The sequence below is a fragment of the Myxocyprinus asiaticus genome, chromosome 22 (assembly GCF_019703515.2).
Source record: "Myxocyprinus asiaticus isolate MX2 ecotype Aquarium Trade chromosome 22, UBuf_Myxa_2, whole genome shotgun sequence".
Lineage (NCBI taxonomy): Eukaryota > Metazoa > Chordata > Actinopteri > Cypriniformes > Catostomidae > Myxocyprinus > Myxocyprinus asiaticus.
In genome coordinates this window covers 12,025,569-12,044,069 of record NC_059365.1, presented here as the reverse complement: position 1 = coordinate 12,044,069, position 18,501 = coordinate 12,025,569, and the positions used below count along the sequence as shown (strand labels likewise).

Below are 18,501 nucleotides of genomic sequence, written 5' to 3'. Positions count from 1 at the left end.
CATCTAGTCTACTAATATTTGAAGGGAAGTGTCTGTCCCCTACAGAAATGAGCATGATTTACTCATATCAGATGGCAGAAAACAGTGTTATTATAGAATTAAAAGAACAGTTCACCCAAAAATGAGAATTCTCTCATCATTTACTCAGCCTAAGATGTGTGTGACATTCTTTCTTCTGCTGAACACAAACAATAACTTTTCTTTTTAAATATCTCACCACTGTTGGTCCATTCAGTGCAAATGATTGGTGTCCAGAACTTTGAAGCTCAAAAAGCACATAAAGGCAGCATAAAAGTAATCCATATGACTCCAGTGGTTAAGTTCATGTCTTCAGAAGCGATATGATAGGTGTGGGTGAGAAACAGACCAATATTTAAATCTGTTTTCACTACAAATTATCCTCCCTAGGTGGCGGTATGAACGTAGAATGTGAATCGGCAAAAAAATAAGAATGTGAAAATTGAGATTGATAGTAAAAATTGACTTAAATTTTGATCTATTTCACACCCACGCCTATCATATCGCCATGAAGACATGGAATTAACCACTGGAGTCTTATGGATTATTTTTATCACTGGCATAGAATTGGGGGAGACGGGGGGCACACACCCCCCCAATGCTGTGAAGGGGTTAATTTGCCCCCCCCCCCCCCCCCCCCCATCATGCATCTGTCCTTGTTTATATATGTTTATCAATGCTGAAAATAATTTCGTATGACATACCTTGCAATTGCATAGCTGTGATTCTGACATATTGAGACAAAAAAACGGAAGTCCCACCTCCGTTGTAAGAGTTGGTATCGCCCAACTAGACGGCGGTGTCACGTGGTACCTGTTACTTTTCTCAGCGCTGGCCAGGATACATGAACTCACAGTCGTTTATTATTACTGGATGAGGATATTTAAAAATGTTTTTATAGACAATGCTGAGGCGGATTTTATTCACAGGTATGAATCCTTGCAATTATCAGTTTTTGTTAAAAAATAACTATCCTGTGTAAAATGTCTCCAAATGGATATAAAGCATTCTTAGGTTTAAATGCGGATGAATGGAGGATTTGGTTTTGAAGGGTCAAGCGCCCCCTGCAGGAATAAAACTCACAAGACAGTCTATGGCTGACAATGTGCAATTTCGGTTTTTTCTGAATTTAGAATGGCCAGGTGTCACAAACTGAACGTGAACTTTAAATTCACGTGAAACTGAAGCTTAAACACTCGAATCCCAAAATATAACAGAGGAATTAGATCTACCAGACTCATATCCATCTAAAAAGTGACTTAAATCGGCTGTTTGACTGAAGACGACGGATGTAAACAAGCAGACAGAAGTCACAGAAAGAAACACATCCTTGGGACAGGATGCTCTACTAATCATCCAAGAACAAACTAGTACATTAAATAATTTTAGCTGTGGTGATTTTTTATTGATGACGGTAATCTAACTGTCAAAAACTCACACCGTGGCATCCCTGCATTGAATATACTTATTTATTTTTCTGTGCGTTAATTTCAACTGTTATTATGCATGGTGTAATGTGTTGTAATGAAACATAACAATCCCCCCCCCCCCCCCCCATCCACATTTTGGTCCCCCTCAATGTTCAAACCAAATCTACGCCATTGACTTTTATGCTGCATTTATGTCCTTTTTAGGGCTTCAAAGTTTTGGTCACCATTCACTTGCAGTGAATGGACCAACAGAGCTGAGATATTTTTCTAAAAATCATTGTTTGTGCTCAGCAGAAGAAAGAAAGTCATACACATCTGAGATGTTTAGAGAATTTCATTTTTGGGAGAACTATTCCTTTAAATCGACTTGAACTGCGCGAATTATCCGAGTATGCCGCCTAGTGGTGCTTGCGGAAGAAAGTGTCGACACCCACAGCTTCGTGCTATGTCACGTCTTTGAATCAAATTCACTTGATCCAAGTAATCTGTAACTTATTAATTGCATTGAAAAACTGAAATAAACTGTACTTACGGTAAAAGACATACTCTGTATTATTGGACCAGAATCTGTCATCTGTTTGTCTGTTGTGAGGAGATGTGGTGAGTGATGAATTGCACGCGACAACGTGGAATCCGCTCTCCGCGAGCATATCAAACGCGCGCTCCAGGTGGCGAAACTTGAGATAAAATTGAGATGTGTATCGCTCAGATGGCCTGTCGGGATCCCTGTTTTCATTTAAAGTGTCTCCGAAAACTTCTTTAGCCAGACCGACCCTTCCGCAAATGAAGATTTTGGCTATTCCTCTAGTTTTAGGATCGATGTCCCTCCCGCCGGCGCACGAGCTCTTGTATCCCACCGTGAGGAAGCCATAGCGCCTGTCGCGCGCGTCCAGGTAAGACGAAGGGAACAATCTCTGGTCGCTTCCCTGGGACGCGTCGTCAAAATCACTATGAATATAATCATCTGGTGTTAGGATTTTGACGAGCTCGGGTAGCTGAAAGAACTCAGCCTCCCTTTTAAGTCTCCCTTTCTCCGGAAAATATTCCGGCAGGACGACGTTATTATCTCGGAGATAGTCCAACACGTATCTAAATAGAAATCCGTCCCTGTCAATAAAGTAACGTCCCTTGATGTCCTGGGCCAGGTCGTTGGAGATGTCCTTTTTAGTGGAGAATAATTTACCCAGCAGTGAGTTTGGCACACTAGTGAGGGTGGCATAGCGAGTGTAGTACACCTGTCCACCCACATTGAGCTCAACCACATCCGAAGAGCAACTCTGAGCACATCCAGTGTCCTTGGGCGATTGATAAGTCCGGCAATTTTCAGTCAGTGCCATTTTGGTGTAGCACACTTTAAAAAATAAAAACGCAAATTTACAAAAGTTTTTTATTTGTATATAGTGGGCAAAAAGTCAAGAGGAACATAACCTACCCTCTCTTAGATGTTCACAGTCCATCTAAGTGAATGGAGATATTGTGTTGTGGACATATCTGAGACCTGCTTCAAAGTATGAGTACATCGAAACTACACCCTCAGATTATTAGTCCTCACCCACAAATTTATATGGGCATTTATTGCCAGATGGTCTAGTGCCTAACGAACCAACATTGCTTCTTCTGTTAAAAATAAAAAAGTAGAAATAGAAGAGCTCTCACCCAAGAGGGAAAAAATTGTGCATCTCATGTAACCTCCAATTCTTCAGTCCAAGTTCTGGTGATAAAAACCATTAAAACAGCATGGACAAGACAGCTTCAACTTCTCAAGAGCCTTGTTCTCTGTGGAAATTTTCAACTGTTAGTGTACATGTGTCTGACACCCAGCCAGCATTTAAAAAAACATTCCAGGAAAAGGATAGCTAGTTGGAAATGAGGGTGCATTAGGAAGTTTGTGCATCCTTGCACACCAGAGCATCAGCAGTGTATAGTGCGAATGAATGCAGCGTGCAGTGAGAGGATTGGAGAGACGGGGGAGGGAGACCATTCTTAGGGAGATGAGCCTTACATCATCTTAAAGGAAAATGACAGATGGAAACATTCAAGCGTTGCACTCTGGTTCTCCAGATTTCCTAATATACTCATGCAATTAATGTGCTAGACATATGAATATGAATTGGTAAACCTGAAACCAAAAATGTCATCTAAGACATGTATGGACTTGTTCAAAAATGACAAATACATTATTTAAGATGAAACATGGATCCCACATGACTATCCAGAGATTAGTTTGAGGGGGACCTCAGGATGCATCATGGTTTCAGCACCACGGACAGATCCTCTAACTTGGCTCCAGTTGGTTTACTAGGCAGCATTTCCATGGATGTTATTCTGCATCTGACAATCTTCATAAAACTAACAGTAATTTGAGAATTGCATAATATCTGATCTGACGGTTTATATTTCTTTCACTGTAAAACTGAAAATGTGCCATTGTTATCTTCTACCTTACATGACCAGTACTGGGTAAGAGATAACATGTAATCTGGATTATGTAATCAGATTACAAAAATCTGGTAATTGTAATTACATTAAATTACATTTTAAATACTCAGAATCAGATTACAGTTACTTTTTTATGAATTACATGATTATATTACTTAGGCAAAGGCAGTAAATTGCACATACAGACCTAGACACCAGCTATAATTACACTGAAGATGGAGCGGTAATCCACACATAAATGCCAAGCTGACTGCATTATTGGAATAAAGTTGTTTTTAGTTTGTACATTGCTTTTGTACTCTGCTTAAAAAATTAACATGAATGCACTTTTGCAACATTTTTTTTTGTTTTTTTTTTTTACGTTAATTTTCAAATATTACTGTTCTGATTTGTTACCATGGATTGTAGTGCCAAAATTGCAGAAGAACATTTTAAGTGCCTTTTTTATTTCACTCATAAACAGACAAATAGCGAGTAAAAAAAAACAAAACAAAAAAAACATACAAAATCATATAATTTCTCATATTTTGATCCATTAAGTAAGTTTCCTTTAATGCATTTAAGCAACAGTTTATCCTACTCAAATGTGACATCAAATAAACAAGAATTAGGTCAGAAGTAATTCAAAAATAATCCAAAATCAATCAGATTATATTACTTTAAAATTGTAATCCAAGAGATTATGTTACTGACAACAACTTTGACAGTACCAGAAACAGTACCAGATTACAATTCAGAGTTATTCTACCCAGCAATGGACATGACCTATAAATATTACTTATTGGTGTAAATAATGTAGTTAGGGTTGGTTAATTAATGTAGTAACTGGTTAATTCAGTCGTATTGAATATTATTTTTAATTATACTTAAAATCCATACATTTAGATGCACATTTTTTAGGTTACCTGCACTGAAAACAAATGTTAACCTAAAAAATGTGCTTCATGTGGTAACATCTATTGATAAACGGGTTTGATTCAAGTAAAAAAATATTATTTAACATGTCTGAATCAACCTGACTACATTAGGTTTCACCAACAAAAGACATTTTAAGGGATATACATTATCAGGTAGAAGTAGCTTCTTAAAGGAATATTTCACCTAAAAATCAAAATGATCTCATAATTTACTTACCTTCATGCCATCCCAGATATGTATGACTTTCTTTCTTCTGCAGAAGAAACATCACTTCTGAAGATATGAATATAACCACTGGAGTCGTATGGATTACTTTTATACTGCTGTTGTGTGCTTTTGGACCTTCAAAGTTTTGGAACCCATTCACTTGCATTGTATGGACCTACAGAGCTGAAATATTCTTCTAAAAATCTTTGTTTGTGTTCAGCAGAAGAAAGAAAGTCATACACAACTTGGATGGAATAAGGGTGAGTAAATGAGAGAAGTTTCATTTTTGGGTGAACTGTTCCTTTAAGGTAACAATTGCAGGTTACCACTTTTTACAGTGTGCATTACATTTCCTAAAATCTACTCTGAACTCACAGATTATTACTTGACAGGACTGATTTGACTTTAAGGTCATATTACCCTCACAAAACTGTCTGCACTGAGAAGATTCTCTGAATTAGTAGAGAGAACATGCTTATTTTAGGATGCAAACCTTTGGCATTATGTGCTGATCTTGTTTCAAGGAATTTGTGGGCTCGGCTCCACTGAGCGATGGCTTTGAGGCTATAACCATATCCTGCTAATTTTGTGTATTCTGCTGAAAAAGTGTTGCTAGGCACCGACAGAAGAAACTGTGTGTGGGATTCAAACAGCAAACTGCTGTTGTCTTTTCATCTGCAACAACATTTCATTATAATCACAGTTTGTTGCATTTATATATTCAATAATACAGAAATGTTCTTTATTGAGCTATAATAAAGTTTGTGTAATATCTCGTGAATTCAAGCTGACGTCTGTTGCCTCTTAAAGACTGCTAAAAATACACTATTCTCTGCAGATATTATGAATCACTTGACTATGCTAGACTTGGAGCACTTCAACTCTCAAACAAGTAATAGCAACATGTACTTTGTCTATTATGATTGCATTCAGACAGGGAAGAGCTGGTGACATGTAAAGTTAAAAACATGCCTGCAGCCACTGCCATTATAAGACTTGAATAATGCAGGGGAACTCTTCAGGAACATGCCTACCACTCTTTCCTCTTTCAGTCTTGAGTGTATGAGTATTTCAAACTGCAATACTTGCCGAATGTAAATTTAGAAAGTAAATGCAATTAATCAAATCAATTAATCAGCCCTACCCCATTTATAGTCTAGAATTAATATACAGCTTTTGTGTTACCATGTTTTAACACCCAGTATCTTTTCATTACTGGATTACTGGTCAATCAGTGTGTGTTTTTTCATCTATCCATCGCATCTAGTTGTTATACGCACTACACAGACACTTCAGAAGGGGGAGCCATCATAGCTGTGCAGCAATCCATTGACCTAGATCTTTCGTATTCTCTGGATTTCAGCCATGCTTGCCTCGAAGAGGAGCCATTTATGTGGATATGGATGGTTCTGCATATGGAGGGCTATGAGGCAGCATTCAAACTTAATGGAACCAGTAGAGTGCCATTATTGCAATTATTACTATTATTCTTATTTTATTTTATTTTTTCTGCTTCAGAATGGTGTGTTTTTGATTAAGTAGATTTGATCTTGATCCCTTCGGTAAATATATTGCTGGGTACCAGCTCAGCTCAGTCCAGTCTATTTTCAATGATTTCATTATTCCAGACAGCTTAAAGAACCAATATATGGATTTGTTTACATCACCACCCATTTTACATGAGAATGCCAACTTCAAATATAGACCATCTTCATTTCTATAGCTGCCAGATGCCTAATACAAGCTAAGCCTCAAGCAGATAAAAATAGAAAGTCATGCCTATAATAGTTATTTTCTTTCATGCATGTCACTTTGTAGTGAGAAGAATTTATTTGTAAGAATTACTTCTAAAGATTCCACTTTGTCTGCTTAGTAAACATTTACCTTTGTCAATTATGATGCATCACTGATGATTACATGCTACGCATGTTGCATGTAATGGAGATACAAAGCCAATCCGTCTTCACGTATCCATCTTCAAAAAAAAATACATGTGTACATACTGTATATCAAGACTGCTTTCAATGCATCAAAGCTCATCAAAATAGCTGTTTGTACTACACAGATAAGAAACATCCACTAGGTGAAAGTGTTTAGTTCGCTGTCACCCAGAACTAAATTTGGCGTTAATATAAATAATTTCCCCAGGCTTAGCAGCAATTAATTTGACACTGTAAAAAGTGAACATTGTTACCATAAAGAGAATTTGTTATTTCAGATGAGGAATTATTTTTACCTGATCTGAACCTTAAGAATTACTTTGAGAAATCCAGTCAGTTGAGGTTCATTCAGGATTATTAAATAAAAATAGTTAATTTAGATGTTAACATATAAGTAAATTTTTGTTTGCTAACTAAAACAAATGTACTGTTATATACAATTTTAATTAATGATGAAGTACAACCAACTTGCTAAATTAGGTTGTAAAACTGTATTGTAAAACTGCCACATCAGAAAACAAAAGTGCGATCTTGAATGTTGGGTATATGAAAATGATTGATGGATTAATTGTATCTTTAAGGGGAAAATGGCTTGTCTGTTGTCACCTTGTCATCTTGCCTTACAAGTGTTAATATTTTTCTAAACACATTTCCACCCACTCTCTTTGTGTGTGTAATGGAACTGAAACTAAATCTCTGAACTCCAAAGATATATTTTTGTTTTACATGATTAACCTTTTTATTTGACCTATCTATATTTGTTCTATAATGCCTGTCTTTAAAAAATATATATATTTGTAATTATACTGCTAGTATTATGCAACATCCAAAATGCGAAGTGAATTTCTGGTAGTATCGAGTTAACATTGTGAGAAGTTACATAAGTACTTTTCAGTGCTGTACCAAAAAAAAAAAAAAAATGCACATGCCAAACTTGAGAACACAAGACATGAAAGGGAGGAACAGACCTGCTTGAAATACAGACTTAATTAAAAATCTATTAACCAACATTGTAATGCTTAACAGATCATAGTTAATGACCATTTTAATATGAAACAGTTTCTTGACATATCTACTTTGAATGCTCTTGAACTAAGTATTAGTTATGTATTGGTACAACGGGGCTAAAGGCACACCTGAAAGGAATATTTCGGGTTCAATACAAGTTAAGCTCAATCGACAGCATTTGTGGCATAACACTGATTACCACAAAAATTTAATTTGACTTGCACCTCCTTTTCTTAAAAGCAAAAATCTGGGTTACAGTGAGGCACTTACAATGGATGTGAATGAGGCCAATTTGTAAACGTTAAAATACTCACTGTTTTGGGGGCCTGGGTAGCTCAGCGTGTAAAGACAGTGACTACCACCCCTGGAGTCGCGAGTTCGAATCCAGGGCGTGCTGAGTAACTCCAGCCAGGTCTCCTAAACAACCAAATTGGCCCGGTTGCTAGGGAGGGTAGAGTCACATGGGGTAACCTCCTCGTGGTCACTATAATGTGGTTCATTCTCGGTGTGGCGCCTGGCAAGTTGTGTGTAGATGCCGTGGAGAATAGCGAGAAGTCTCCACACGCACAGAATGCACGGATTGACAATCTCAGATGTGGAGGCAACTGAGATTTGTCCTCCACCACCCAGATTGAGGCGAGTCATTATGCCACCACGAGGACTTAGAGAGCATTGGGCATTCCAAATTGGGGAGAAAAAGGGGAGAAAATCCAAAAAATTATCATATAAACTCACTGTTTCAAAAGTATAGCCACAAGATGTAAAAAAAAAAATATGCATGATAACATAATTTTAGTGTGATAAAATCACTTACTAACATTTTCTGTGTAAAGTTATAGCCACTTTTGTGTAATAATGTAATGTCAACAAACCCTAAAATGACTAAAAATTACAATTTAAACAACTTTACAGCTCAAATAATACATGAGTTTTAACAGAAGAATTAATGTAAGTGCTTTTATAAAATTATAAGCTTCACATTTATGCCTTTTAAACCCTCCAAAAATTGGCCCCATTCACTTTTACTGTAAGTGTCTCACTGTAACCCAGATTTTTTATTTATTTTTTTAAGAAAGAAAAGGACGGATGAATCGAAATATACAGTACTGTGCAAAAGTCTTAGGCATATAAGATGTTTCACAAAAGCATTTGTCTTAAGATGGTTATTTATATCTTTAGCTGTAGTGTGTCAAAAGGAAATATAAACTGTAGACTTCCAAACATTACTTTTGCTAAAAGAATATAATAGAAGAACAGGGAGCCCTGCAACATATTGCATGGCTCCCACAGAGCCCCAACTGAACATTGAGTTAGTCTGAGATTACATGAAGAGACAGAAGCAATTTAGACAGCATAGATGAACTGTTGCAAATTCTCCCAGAAGCTTGGAACATCCTATCTGCCAACAACCAAGAAACACTGTATCCAGGTGTACCTAGGAGAATTGGGGCTGTTTTAAAGGCAAAGGTGGTCACACCAAATATTGATTTAGCTTTTTATGTTTACTGGACTTTGTATGTCGTTCATTGATAAACGAAAACTATTTATGGCATTATTTTTGATGAAATCCTCACTATGCAACATTTTTCACAAGTGCCTAAAACTTTTGCACAGTACTGTGTGTGTGTGTGTGTGTATATATATATATATATATATATATATATGTAATCAACATTATGCTACAAATGCTGTCGATTGAGCTTAACTTGTACTGAACACAGAATATTCCTTTAAGGAAAATTTGCTTTTTTTTCTTGTCAAAAAGGGTATCAAGATTTTAAAAATTAATTTATTTTTTTATAGAATATTGATGGAGCAACATAATTTGTGTAAAAAGAAATAATTACAGAAGGTTGTTTTGATTAAAATATATTTCTTAAAGGTGGCGAGGGAGGATTAAAGTGTTAGTTATAGGGCAAATTTGGTCAACTTAGGCAAATACTTTTGAGACAACAAGATGTTTTTTGAATATCAAATTAAGATAATACTTTCTCAAAATAACCACTTCAGGAAAGGGTTAAACATTTACTGTTGATTTCAATCACATTTGGCATTTCATAACATCTCAAGTATTCTATAATTAAATTAATCTCCATAATGATTGGATCAGTCGATGTGAGCTCACTTTGAAAATTTTTCATAACAAACCTGTTCCCCCTACTTAAGAAAAACAATGTGTTACTATCCTTTTATTTATTACTATCCATTGATTGAATCACATTGAACAAAACTGAAAATGACAATTATTTTGTCTAAAAATAAATGTGATAATTTCAGTTATTCTCATTAGCTACATAAATTTGCAACATTTTTAGAAATGATTAAATATTAGATAAAATTAGCTAAAAATCAAACATTAGACATTGCAAGCGATGACCTCATGGATCAGGAATATTTTGCAGTGCATAGTGACAAAAAGATGTTTACGAAAGTACTGTGGTATTTTCCGTTGCTGTTTAGTGTTTTAGTGTGAAAATAAAATCGAAGGTGCCTTTTACCCTGTCATGTAAATTTGTTAATTTTATAAAGAAAAGTTATTATGAAGTGTTACCAATTTTTGGGGCTTGTGTGGGTGAGAGAGGGAATAAGGAGAGGCAAACAACAAAACAGAAGCAGAGTAACAGAGAAAGAAAGGAGTGCAACGAGGTTCCTCAGACACAGATCACACTCTCACAGTCAAGGAGGCGAGCTGTAATACTCTATACTGCCAATAGGTCGCACTACATGTTGTAAACAGGGTGGCCACGGATGTCCATACAGTAATCTCCATTTTGAATGTTTTTATGGTTTATGGTTTTATGGCACGCCTCTTTTCTCATGGCCAAAATGAGTAAATTGGATACCCCGATGGTGTTATGAATTCTGACTATAACACTGGACGATATCTGGCCTGCGATATTTTCACGCAGTTTGCGATTTCTCCTGCTTTTGTGACGCGACCTCGGACTTGTATCAACGGTGAAGGCTTTCATGTTATTGCTAATCACTAACAGCAGAAACCTCTAATCAAAACAATGTCATATGATGCAACAAATCAAAACAGGAGCGTAAATATCAAACGGTACGTATTTCCTACATTTAAACCGCTTTTTCGTTTTAACAGTGCACATGAATGCAAAACTTGTTATAGACAAGTATCTGTCGTTTATATTTTAAGTAACTGACCGAATATAGATTGAATTCGCTACGTATTTGTCATGGTTCGCCATGTAATCGTTCTTGCTGGGCTGTGAGCGCTATTGTATTAGCTTTACAGTGTTGCTGCAGTAGTGCGTGTTGTTTAAGCGTTCATATTGTAATATGAAATGATTTCCTCGTCATTTTGGTGTGGATTAGCAGTTTGAGTGAGTAGGCCTCATTGCGTGTCACACTGATCCACGAGCAGCCTGCTGCTGCATTGAGTGTGTGTGGGGCAAGGGCGCGAGATCAGCGCGAGAGTTCCAAAATATAAATATTCGACCTTTTTATGGAGAGAAAAAAGGCTATAAATCCTCATTTCTGTTGATAATACATTGTGTTTATGACGTTAATGATTTACATTTATTCATTTGGCAGACGCTTTTATCCAAAGCTACTTACAAGAGAGGAAAACATAAGCGAATCAGTGAAAGATAACATCATTTGTTTGGCAGTTATTAAATTACCAAATTCATCGTCAGTTAAATGCATGCACCCGACAGTATGTGTAGTATATATTGACCATAACTATCATCATCATATTTTAAAACACATTTTAATACATTTATATACAACTTATCTAAAGTTTTAAAAAGTTAAACAGCATATTTTGATGTGTATACAGATCATACCAACTTTCCTACATTTATAAGTTATATTCATATATATATATATATATATATATATATATATATATATATATATATATATATATATTATACAGGGTTGGGGAGTAACGGAATACATGTAACGGGATTACGTATTTAAAATACAAAATATTATTAACTGTATTCTACTACAGTTACAATTTAAATCATTGGTATTTAGAATACAGTTACATTCAAAAAGTATTTTGATAACTGAAGAGATTACTTTGCATTTTATTGTCATTTGTTTCATTTAATATTTAGTCCTTTCAGATGGAAAACATTTATACATATAAATGATGCGATCCAAAGTGCATTTGAACAGCGGTGAAACACTTTCTTATGATGTGTTACATTCATACGAGCAGACAGAGAAGTAAGTTTGAAGTAAGTTTGGAGCAGAAGAAATAGAAATAAACCTTGTGTAAATTGTCAGCTTTACGCTAAGCTAAAATACTATTTCTAGCCATTTTACATGCACGTTACCAGGCACGATCTTATTTTTTATCAAGAAAATTCATGTTAGATCATAATTTCTTTTTTTCTAGTAAGTCCTTTGATATTAGGGCAAAAATCATATTCTTGATAATAATTTTTGTATTGTTTTCCTGTAAAAATATCAAAAAATCATTAAAACAAGATCAGTTTGATTTACCTTGTTTTAGAAACAACACTGCATAAGATATTTAGGTTTTTCAGAGAATGTATTTTTAACATGTGTATTTTGTCTTACTGTACTGGCAGAGTTTTTATAGTCAAAACAAGTGAAAAATCTACCAGTGCTGAAGAAGTAATCCAAAGTATTTAGAATACGTTACTGACCTTGAGTAATCTAACAGAATACGTTACAAATTACATTTTACAGCATGTATTCTGTAATCTGTATTGGAATACATTTAAAAAGTAACCCTCCCAACCCTGTGTGTGTGTGTGTGTGTGTGTGTGTGTGTGTTTATAATTATTTTTATTTTTTTTATTTTAATAACTTTTAAACTTTTCTAAAGCAAAAATTTCAGTTAAGGATTTATCAAGCCAACATCAAAGTGTGTCTTGACAAAATTTACATATCTAGTTGTTATTGCGACTACTGTAATCACTTAATAATGAATGTCCTTCAGTCAGTGTAAGACATTTTTAGAATTTTTCTCTAATTTTATTTATTTTACTGATAATAGTAGTGGCTAATGCCTAGTTACCACGTTTCTTATTTATTTATTTTTGTAGCAACAATAGCTAGTAACTATTGTATATTTGTGGAAATGCTGTTAACATGAAAAATAATTTTTTTATTTCTCTGTTTTTTAATTATTTTGTTGTTTCTTTGTATTATCGGTGTCATGTTATTTACAGTAAATTATGCTTTCGGATATTTTTAAGTGATTTTGATTATATTATTTTTAAAAAAACATTGTTTTCTTGTGTTCTACCACAGTAATGCGAGATGGATCAAGGAGGACTTAAGAAAAGTACAAAGAGAGATGAGTGTTTGAATACATTGGATTACAGTGACAGCCCAGCTCAGGGGATTTTGTGAAGCGGAATACAAAGTGCCATGTCTGTCGCCCCAACCTCCATGGTTTCTCAACCCAATCCATTAATGCAGCCAGTTTCAGGGGACCTTCCTAATGGCCTGAGCAATTCGCCCACTCTGAAGGAGCACACCACCTCTGTATCCTCCACACTCGGTTTCTTTATGGAGGATTCAGAACTCAAAATGGGGAAGGACCAGAGGGCCCATCAAAACCAGACTCTGGCCCCTTTCACTCTGGGGGACAACTTCTCAGGTCTGGAGGCAAGCATTGCAAACCTCAATAGCATCTCCCCTTCAATGGACTCCCTGATTGGTGGAGTGGATCCCAGTCTCTTTCCTTTAAAAACAGAGGACTTCTCTCCCATGGATAAAGCCGATATGGACCTTGACCAAGATTCCTTCGGGCCCATCAGTAAGGATGTTGACGTTGGTAATAAGCTCTTTAGTGACAACACTCTGGACCTCCTGCAGGACTTTGAGTTAGAATGCTCACCCTCTGATTTCTACATGGGAGATGATGCGTTCCTCTCCACCATTGGTGATGATGCTCTGCTTGGAGACTTGCCAACAAATTCAGAGAGGGACTCGAAGCTGGTGCTCTCAGTGAGCAGCACTGCCAATGGCACAACCGACTCCAGCCCATCCAGCACCAACATTGTCATCATCAGCTCACCCACTGTAAAGGTGGAGAAAGACTCCATAATCCAGCTGTGTACTCCTGGGGTCATCAAACAGGAGAACAGTGGGACTAACTACTGTCAGACAAGTCTCCATAGCACACCCATTTCCATTTGCGATGTCACCACTTCAAGTGGACAGAGCTCACTCTTTGGAACCAGCTCATCCATGGCTAGTGTCAGTCAGCAAAAAGATCAGAAGCCTGTCTTCAGTGTGTACACCCCTCTGGCCTCTTCAGAAGTTGGTTGGAGCAGGGGGCAGGGCTATGGAAATGCAAATGGCATTTCCAAAGCTTTCACAAACTCCTATGCCAGGTAAGCCATGATGAAGGTCACCATGATGGCCAGTGTTTCAATTATGTGTCAAGGTGTATTAACCCTCTGGGGTCTGAGGATGTTTTGGGCCCTGGAGAGGTTTTGACATGCCTTGACATTTGTGCTTTTTTCAGTTGCTATAAAACATATTAATGGCTAAAGTCTGTAAACACTGTATTCAGCACAAACTAGGCTACAATAATATGTGAGCAACATGTATGTACATGTTTGTATTTTTGAGAAAATAATGGTTATGGGTGGTTTTTGAAAAAAAAACAAAAATGTTAAGTCACTGAAATAAGGCAATATAACACATACTAAACATTTGTCCACAAGACTTTTGAGGACTGGATCTTGTAGCCTAGAGTCTTTGCTATAAAATGATGTGAAAACCATCCTGATCACTCATTCATACAAAACAATTTAGTCATTTAACTTTAGTAAGACACTTTTAGTGTTAGAAAGGCCATATGCGAGGAGGCGTGGATGATCATGAATATTGATGTGATTCACACCTGAGGAGACAAAGACCCCTCCCCTGACAGAGAATGAATGTTTGTAGCTTATTCACAAAATCAAGTTTAAGTTAAAAGAAGTAATCTGACTATACATTTTCTTTACATAAAGACTTTACTTTAGACCTACACTACCATTTAAAAGTTTTAGATCAGTAAGATTTTTTTAAATGTTTTTAAAAGAAGTCTCTTCTGCTCACCAAACCTGCATTTATTTGATCCAAAATACAGCAAAAACAGTGATATTGTGAAATATTTTTACAATTTAAAATAACTTTTCTATTTGAATATATTATAATGCAATTTATTCCTGTGATCAAAGCTAAATTTTCAGCATCATTACTGCAGTCACATGATCCTTCAGAAATCATTCTAATATGCTGATTTTCTAATATGGGCATAATTACAGCTCATTTTACACATTTACTCCCGAACAGATATTTGCAAGCACAAGCTTTGTTGATGATAATTAGGCAGCATAAACACTAGTTAAAATATAATTTAAACATTCATATTATTTTTATATCATATTGCATATCATATTTATACAGCATACAATTTAAATACCTGCTTTAGCCAAAACAACATTTAAATGTAACTAAAATTTGCCTATTAGGACATATTTCAAATTTCAATGTTTGAATACTGGCTGGCAAGTCTGGAAATAGTCCAACTAGTAAAATGTGTACATGTTTATATAACATAGCATGTCAACTAATGTAAATAAAGACTTACTCATCCAAAATTGTATCCTCGGCTGGATCAAGACGCTCTTCAAAATGCAAATGTATCCTCGTCGGATTCCCGTTCTTCTTCCGAGGAAAATGTGAACTCTTCCTCACTATCCATCTCAGCGTGCCATCTTCCAAACACGCAGGAAAGTGAATGAACTTGATGTTTTTTAAGGCACTGTTGGGGGCGTTTACCATTTGCATTGATCATCTCAGCACATTACCGTATGAATAGCACGCTCTGCTGGTGGGTGTGATCACATTAGGGATAATTAGCTGAGCCAGGAGAAACTGTACATCGCTTTGTTTCATACAGATTACATTGCAGGAGAATATTTGTTTTATTTAAAAGTAGACATTTTAAGCTTTCTTTAGACATATGTTTCATGTTTGTGTGATAAGTATTCGCAGAGTTTTACTTCATTTTTGTGACACGTTTCAGAAAGATGCTCGTGGAGACAGAGATGGCTGAAAGTGCACCCTGTTTATTTTCTTTATTTTACAAAAGCACAAGGTTTTGTTGTTATTGTGAGTGTACACAAATAATAGTAGACCCTTTATAGTTTCTAATGATGTCTTAAACTTATCTGTATGCCCAAAAATGACGGAGTATTTTAAGTTGTTTCCGCTGTTATGCGGAAAAAATCCAGCAGGACGTGCCGGCGTGTCCGTCGACCCCAGAGGCTTAAAGATTGAATAAAATGTCCATTGCCTAACAACAAAGTACTCATAGTCATGTTCATGGACAACCATGACAAATATCAGGCAATTTTAAAATTGTGATTTCCAGGCCTGGAAAAGTAATGGAATATCTAGTTTTGCTCAGCTCTAAAATATTTCGAAATTGCTCTTTGTGAGTGCTATAAAATGGTTTTAAAAAATTCATGAACATTTGGAAAATTCTTTGATAAAAGGTTTTGGGACTGGGAACCCTGTTAACCTGTATCTGTGAAATATTTGAGCGGTTTTGGCTCATCAAAATATTCAAATTCTGAGAGAGAAAGACTACAAAACATAAAATTTGAGTTCCTGTATATCCTGTCTGGGATTTTGAAGCTAAACAGGCAGGGTTTTTCTTGATCCTTTTAAAGGAACACCCAGGAAATGGAGGTTGGACCAGACAAAATCAGTCTCAAAGACAGCACTGCCCCCTAAATGACTGAAGTTAGCCTTTCGTTAAAATTACCATGCTGTACCACCAGTAGGCCAGTGGAAGAATGCAAGATCTTTTTCAGAATAATAAGACGGAACTGTGCCATTTTCTTCTTCACTTTCATGTTCCATCATGTTTCCATTGCTATCTTTCCTCACCTATTTGCAATTACTGATGTGTATGAGCAATCATGAATAAATCAATGAAATGTGCTCAGAAGGCATGGGGCAGAGCAAAACCACTGCAGAAATTTAGGTCAAGAGATTTTATAGAAGTAGGCAATCTGTTTTATGTGCACCCAGGCTTTCTTTGCTAATGCAAAAAAACCTTTTTGTGTTTAGTGTAAGTTTTACAACAAGGAAGTCTGCATTGCATTTATGAGGAAGTTATAATGACACACTTAATGGAATCGACCGTTCAGGGCCCTGCAACTTGATTCAAAACCTGTAAATTCATCAGTACACGTTATACCAAGAAAATATTTTTTTCCTAATTATCCATTAAATTGTAACAACTTTCTCCACCTCTAAGGGTGTGTTCACACTTGGCAGGTTTGGTTCGATTAAAACGTACTCTATTGCTCTATTAGTGCGGTTCAATTGAACAAGTGTGAACGTTGCCATCCGAACCTTGGTGCACACCAAACAAGCAGACCAAGACCGCCTGAATAGTGGGTCTGGGTCCGCTTCCAAACGAACTCTGGTGTGGTTCAATTGATATATGAACGCAACATGGACAAAAGACGTCTAAACGGACCAAAAACAGGAAGTAATTTGCCTAATACTGACCTCAAGCATACCTGGGTCTTCTCATCATAGGAGCTATGTTGCCCATTACAGTTCAGTACAGGCGTCGGAACCGCCATCAGCCATCCTTGCAGCATATCTTAATTTGTGTGTGCAATGGAGGAATTCCTGGCACTGTTTTGACTCCTTTACACATTTTATTAGCTCTTTGTTTGTTCTCAGCTGGTAAAAATACCACCATATATACATATATAAATCTAACGAGCTCATTTCGCCCAGCAGCCAGCATTGTTTTGGATGTTCGGCAAGTTCCGTCGTAAAATATACGTCATAAAAGCTGTCCAATCAGGTTGTGACTTTTTCCTGATGCCTTTTGTTTTGTATCATTAGGTTTAGTGTTAAAAATGCCAGTGTGAACGCTAAGCGAACCAGGACTAAATGTATCATTTTCTTTTTTGGTCCGGACCAAGAGAACCGAACTACAAGTGTGAACACACCCTAAAATGACATTTCTACTGACGTCACATAGGCCACGTTGGAGGGGAATTAATGTTAACCAATTGTCAAATGGCTAGGCATTGGTACAGTAGTTAATGTAGCCTTTATTATGTCTTGCCAATAGTGTACAAAGTAATAAGTCGGTTAATGTTAATGTAATAAATGTTAAGTCAAGAAAAACAATAACAAAAGGTTTTAAAAAGAAACATTATTATTGAAATATGGTAAGATGCTCTCAAGGGTGAACTTGGCCTTCTGCATACACATCCTGGTCACATCTTGGCTCTCAGCAGGTAGAGACTGAAAATATATAGCTGCAAAATGGACACAACTGGTCCATTTCCACCTGGTGGCTTTCAGAAAACAATGCAAGGTGGACACATGCATTTGACATTTGACATTGTTCGAAGCAATTTGGGTAAATTTGGGTAAATATAAGAGGACTATTTTAAAGTATGTTGTAAGAACAACACTTCCTGCTGCCAGGAGGTGGCGCTGTGACCGTAACCCATAATAGTCACATCAATGTTATCAGCCCCCATTACCAAACA

At 36.4% G+C, this 18,501-nt stretch overlaps 2 protein-coding genes across 2 annotated transcripts in view; one reads left to right on the top strand and one right to left on the bottom strand.

The window, feature by feature from the left end:
* LOC127412957 (BTB/POZ domain-containing protein KCTD16-like) overlaps positions 1–3,334 on the bottom strand; it is a 30,277-nt gene extending 26,943 nt beyond the window's left edge. Inside the window, exons 1-2 of the mRNA XM_051649694.1 lie at positions 3,105–3,334; positions 1,981–2,799 (exon numbers count right to left, since the gene is read on the bottom strand). Of these exons, the coding sequence (XP_051505654.1) occupies positions 1,981–2,799; positions 3,105–3,132 (847 nt within the window). The 5' untranslated portion in view covers positions 3,133–3,334. The remainder of the gene's footprint in view (positions 1–1,980; positions 2,800–3,104) is intronic.
* Positions 3,335–10,692: 7,358 nt separating this feature from the next.
* Positions 10,693–18,501, top strand: part of nr3c1 (nuclear receptor subfamily 3, group C, member 1 (glucocorticoid receptor)) — a 34,793-nt gene continuing 26,984 nt past the window's right edge. The window contains exons 1-2 of the mRNA XM_051649227.1: positions 10,693–11,021; positions 13,217–14,307. Of these exons, the coding sequence (XP_051505187.1) occupies positions 13,337–14,307 (971 nt within the window). The 5' untranslated portion in view covers positions 10,693–11,021; positions 13,217–13,336. The remainder of the gene's footprint in view (positions 11,022–13,216; positions 14,308–18,501) is intronic.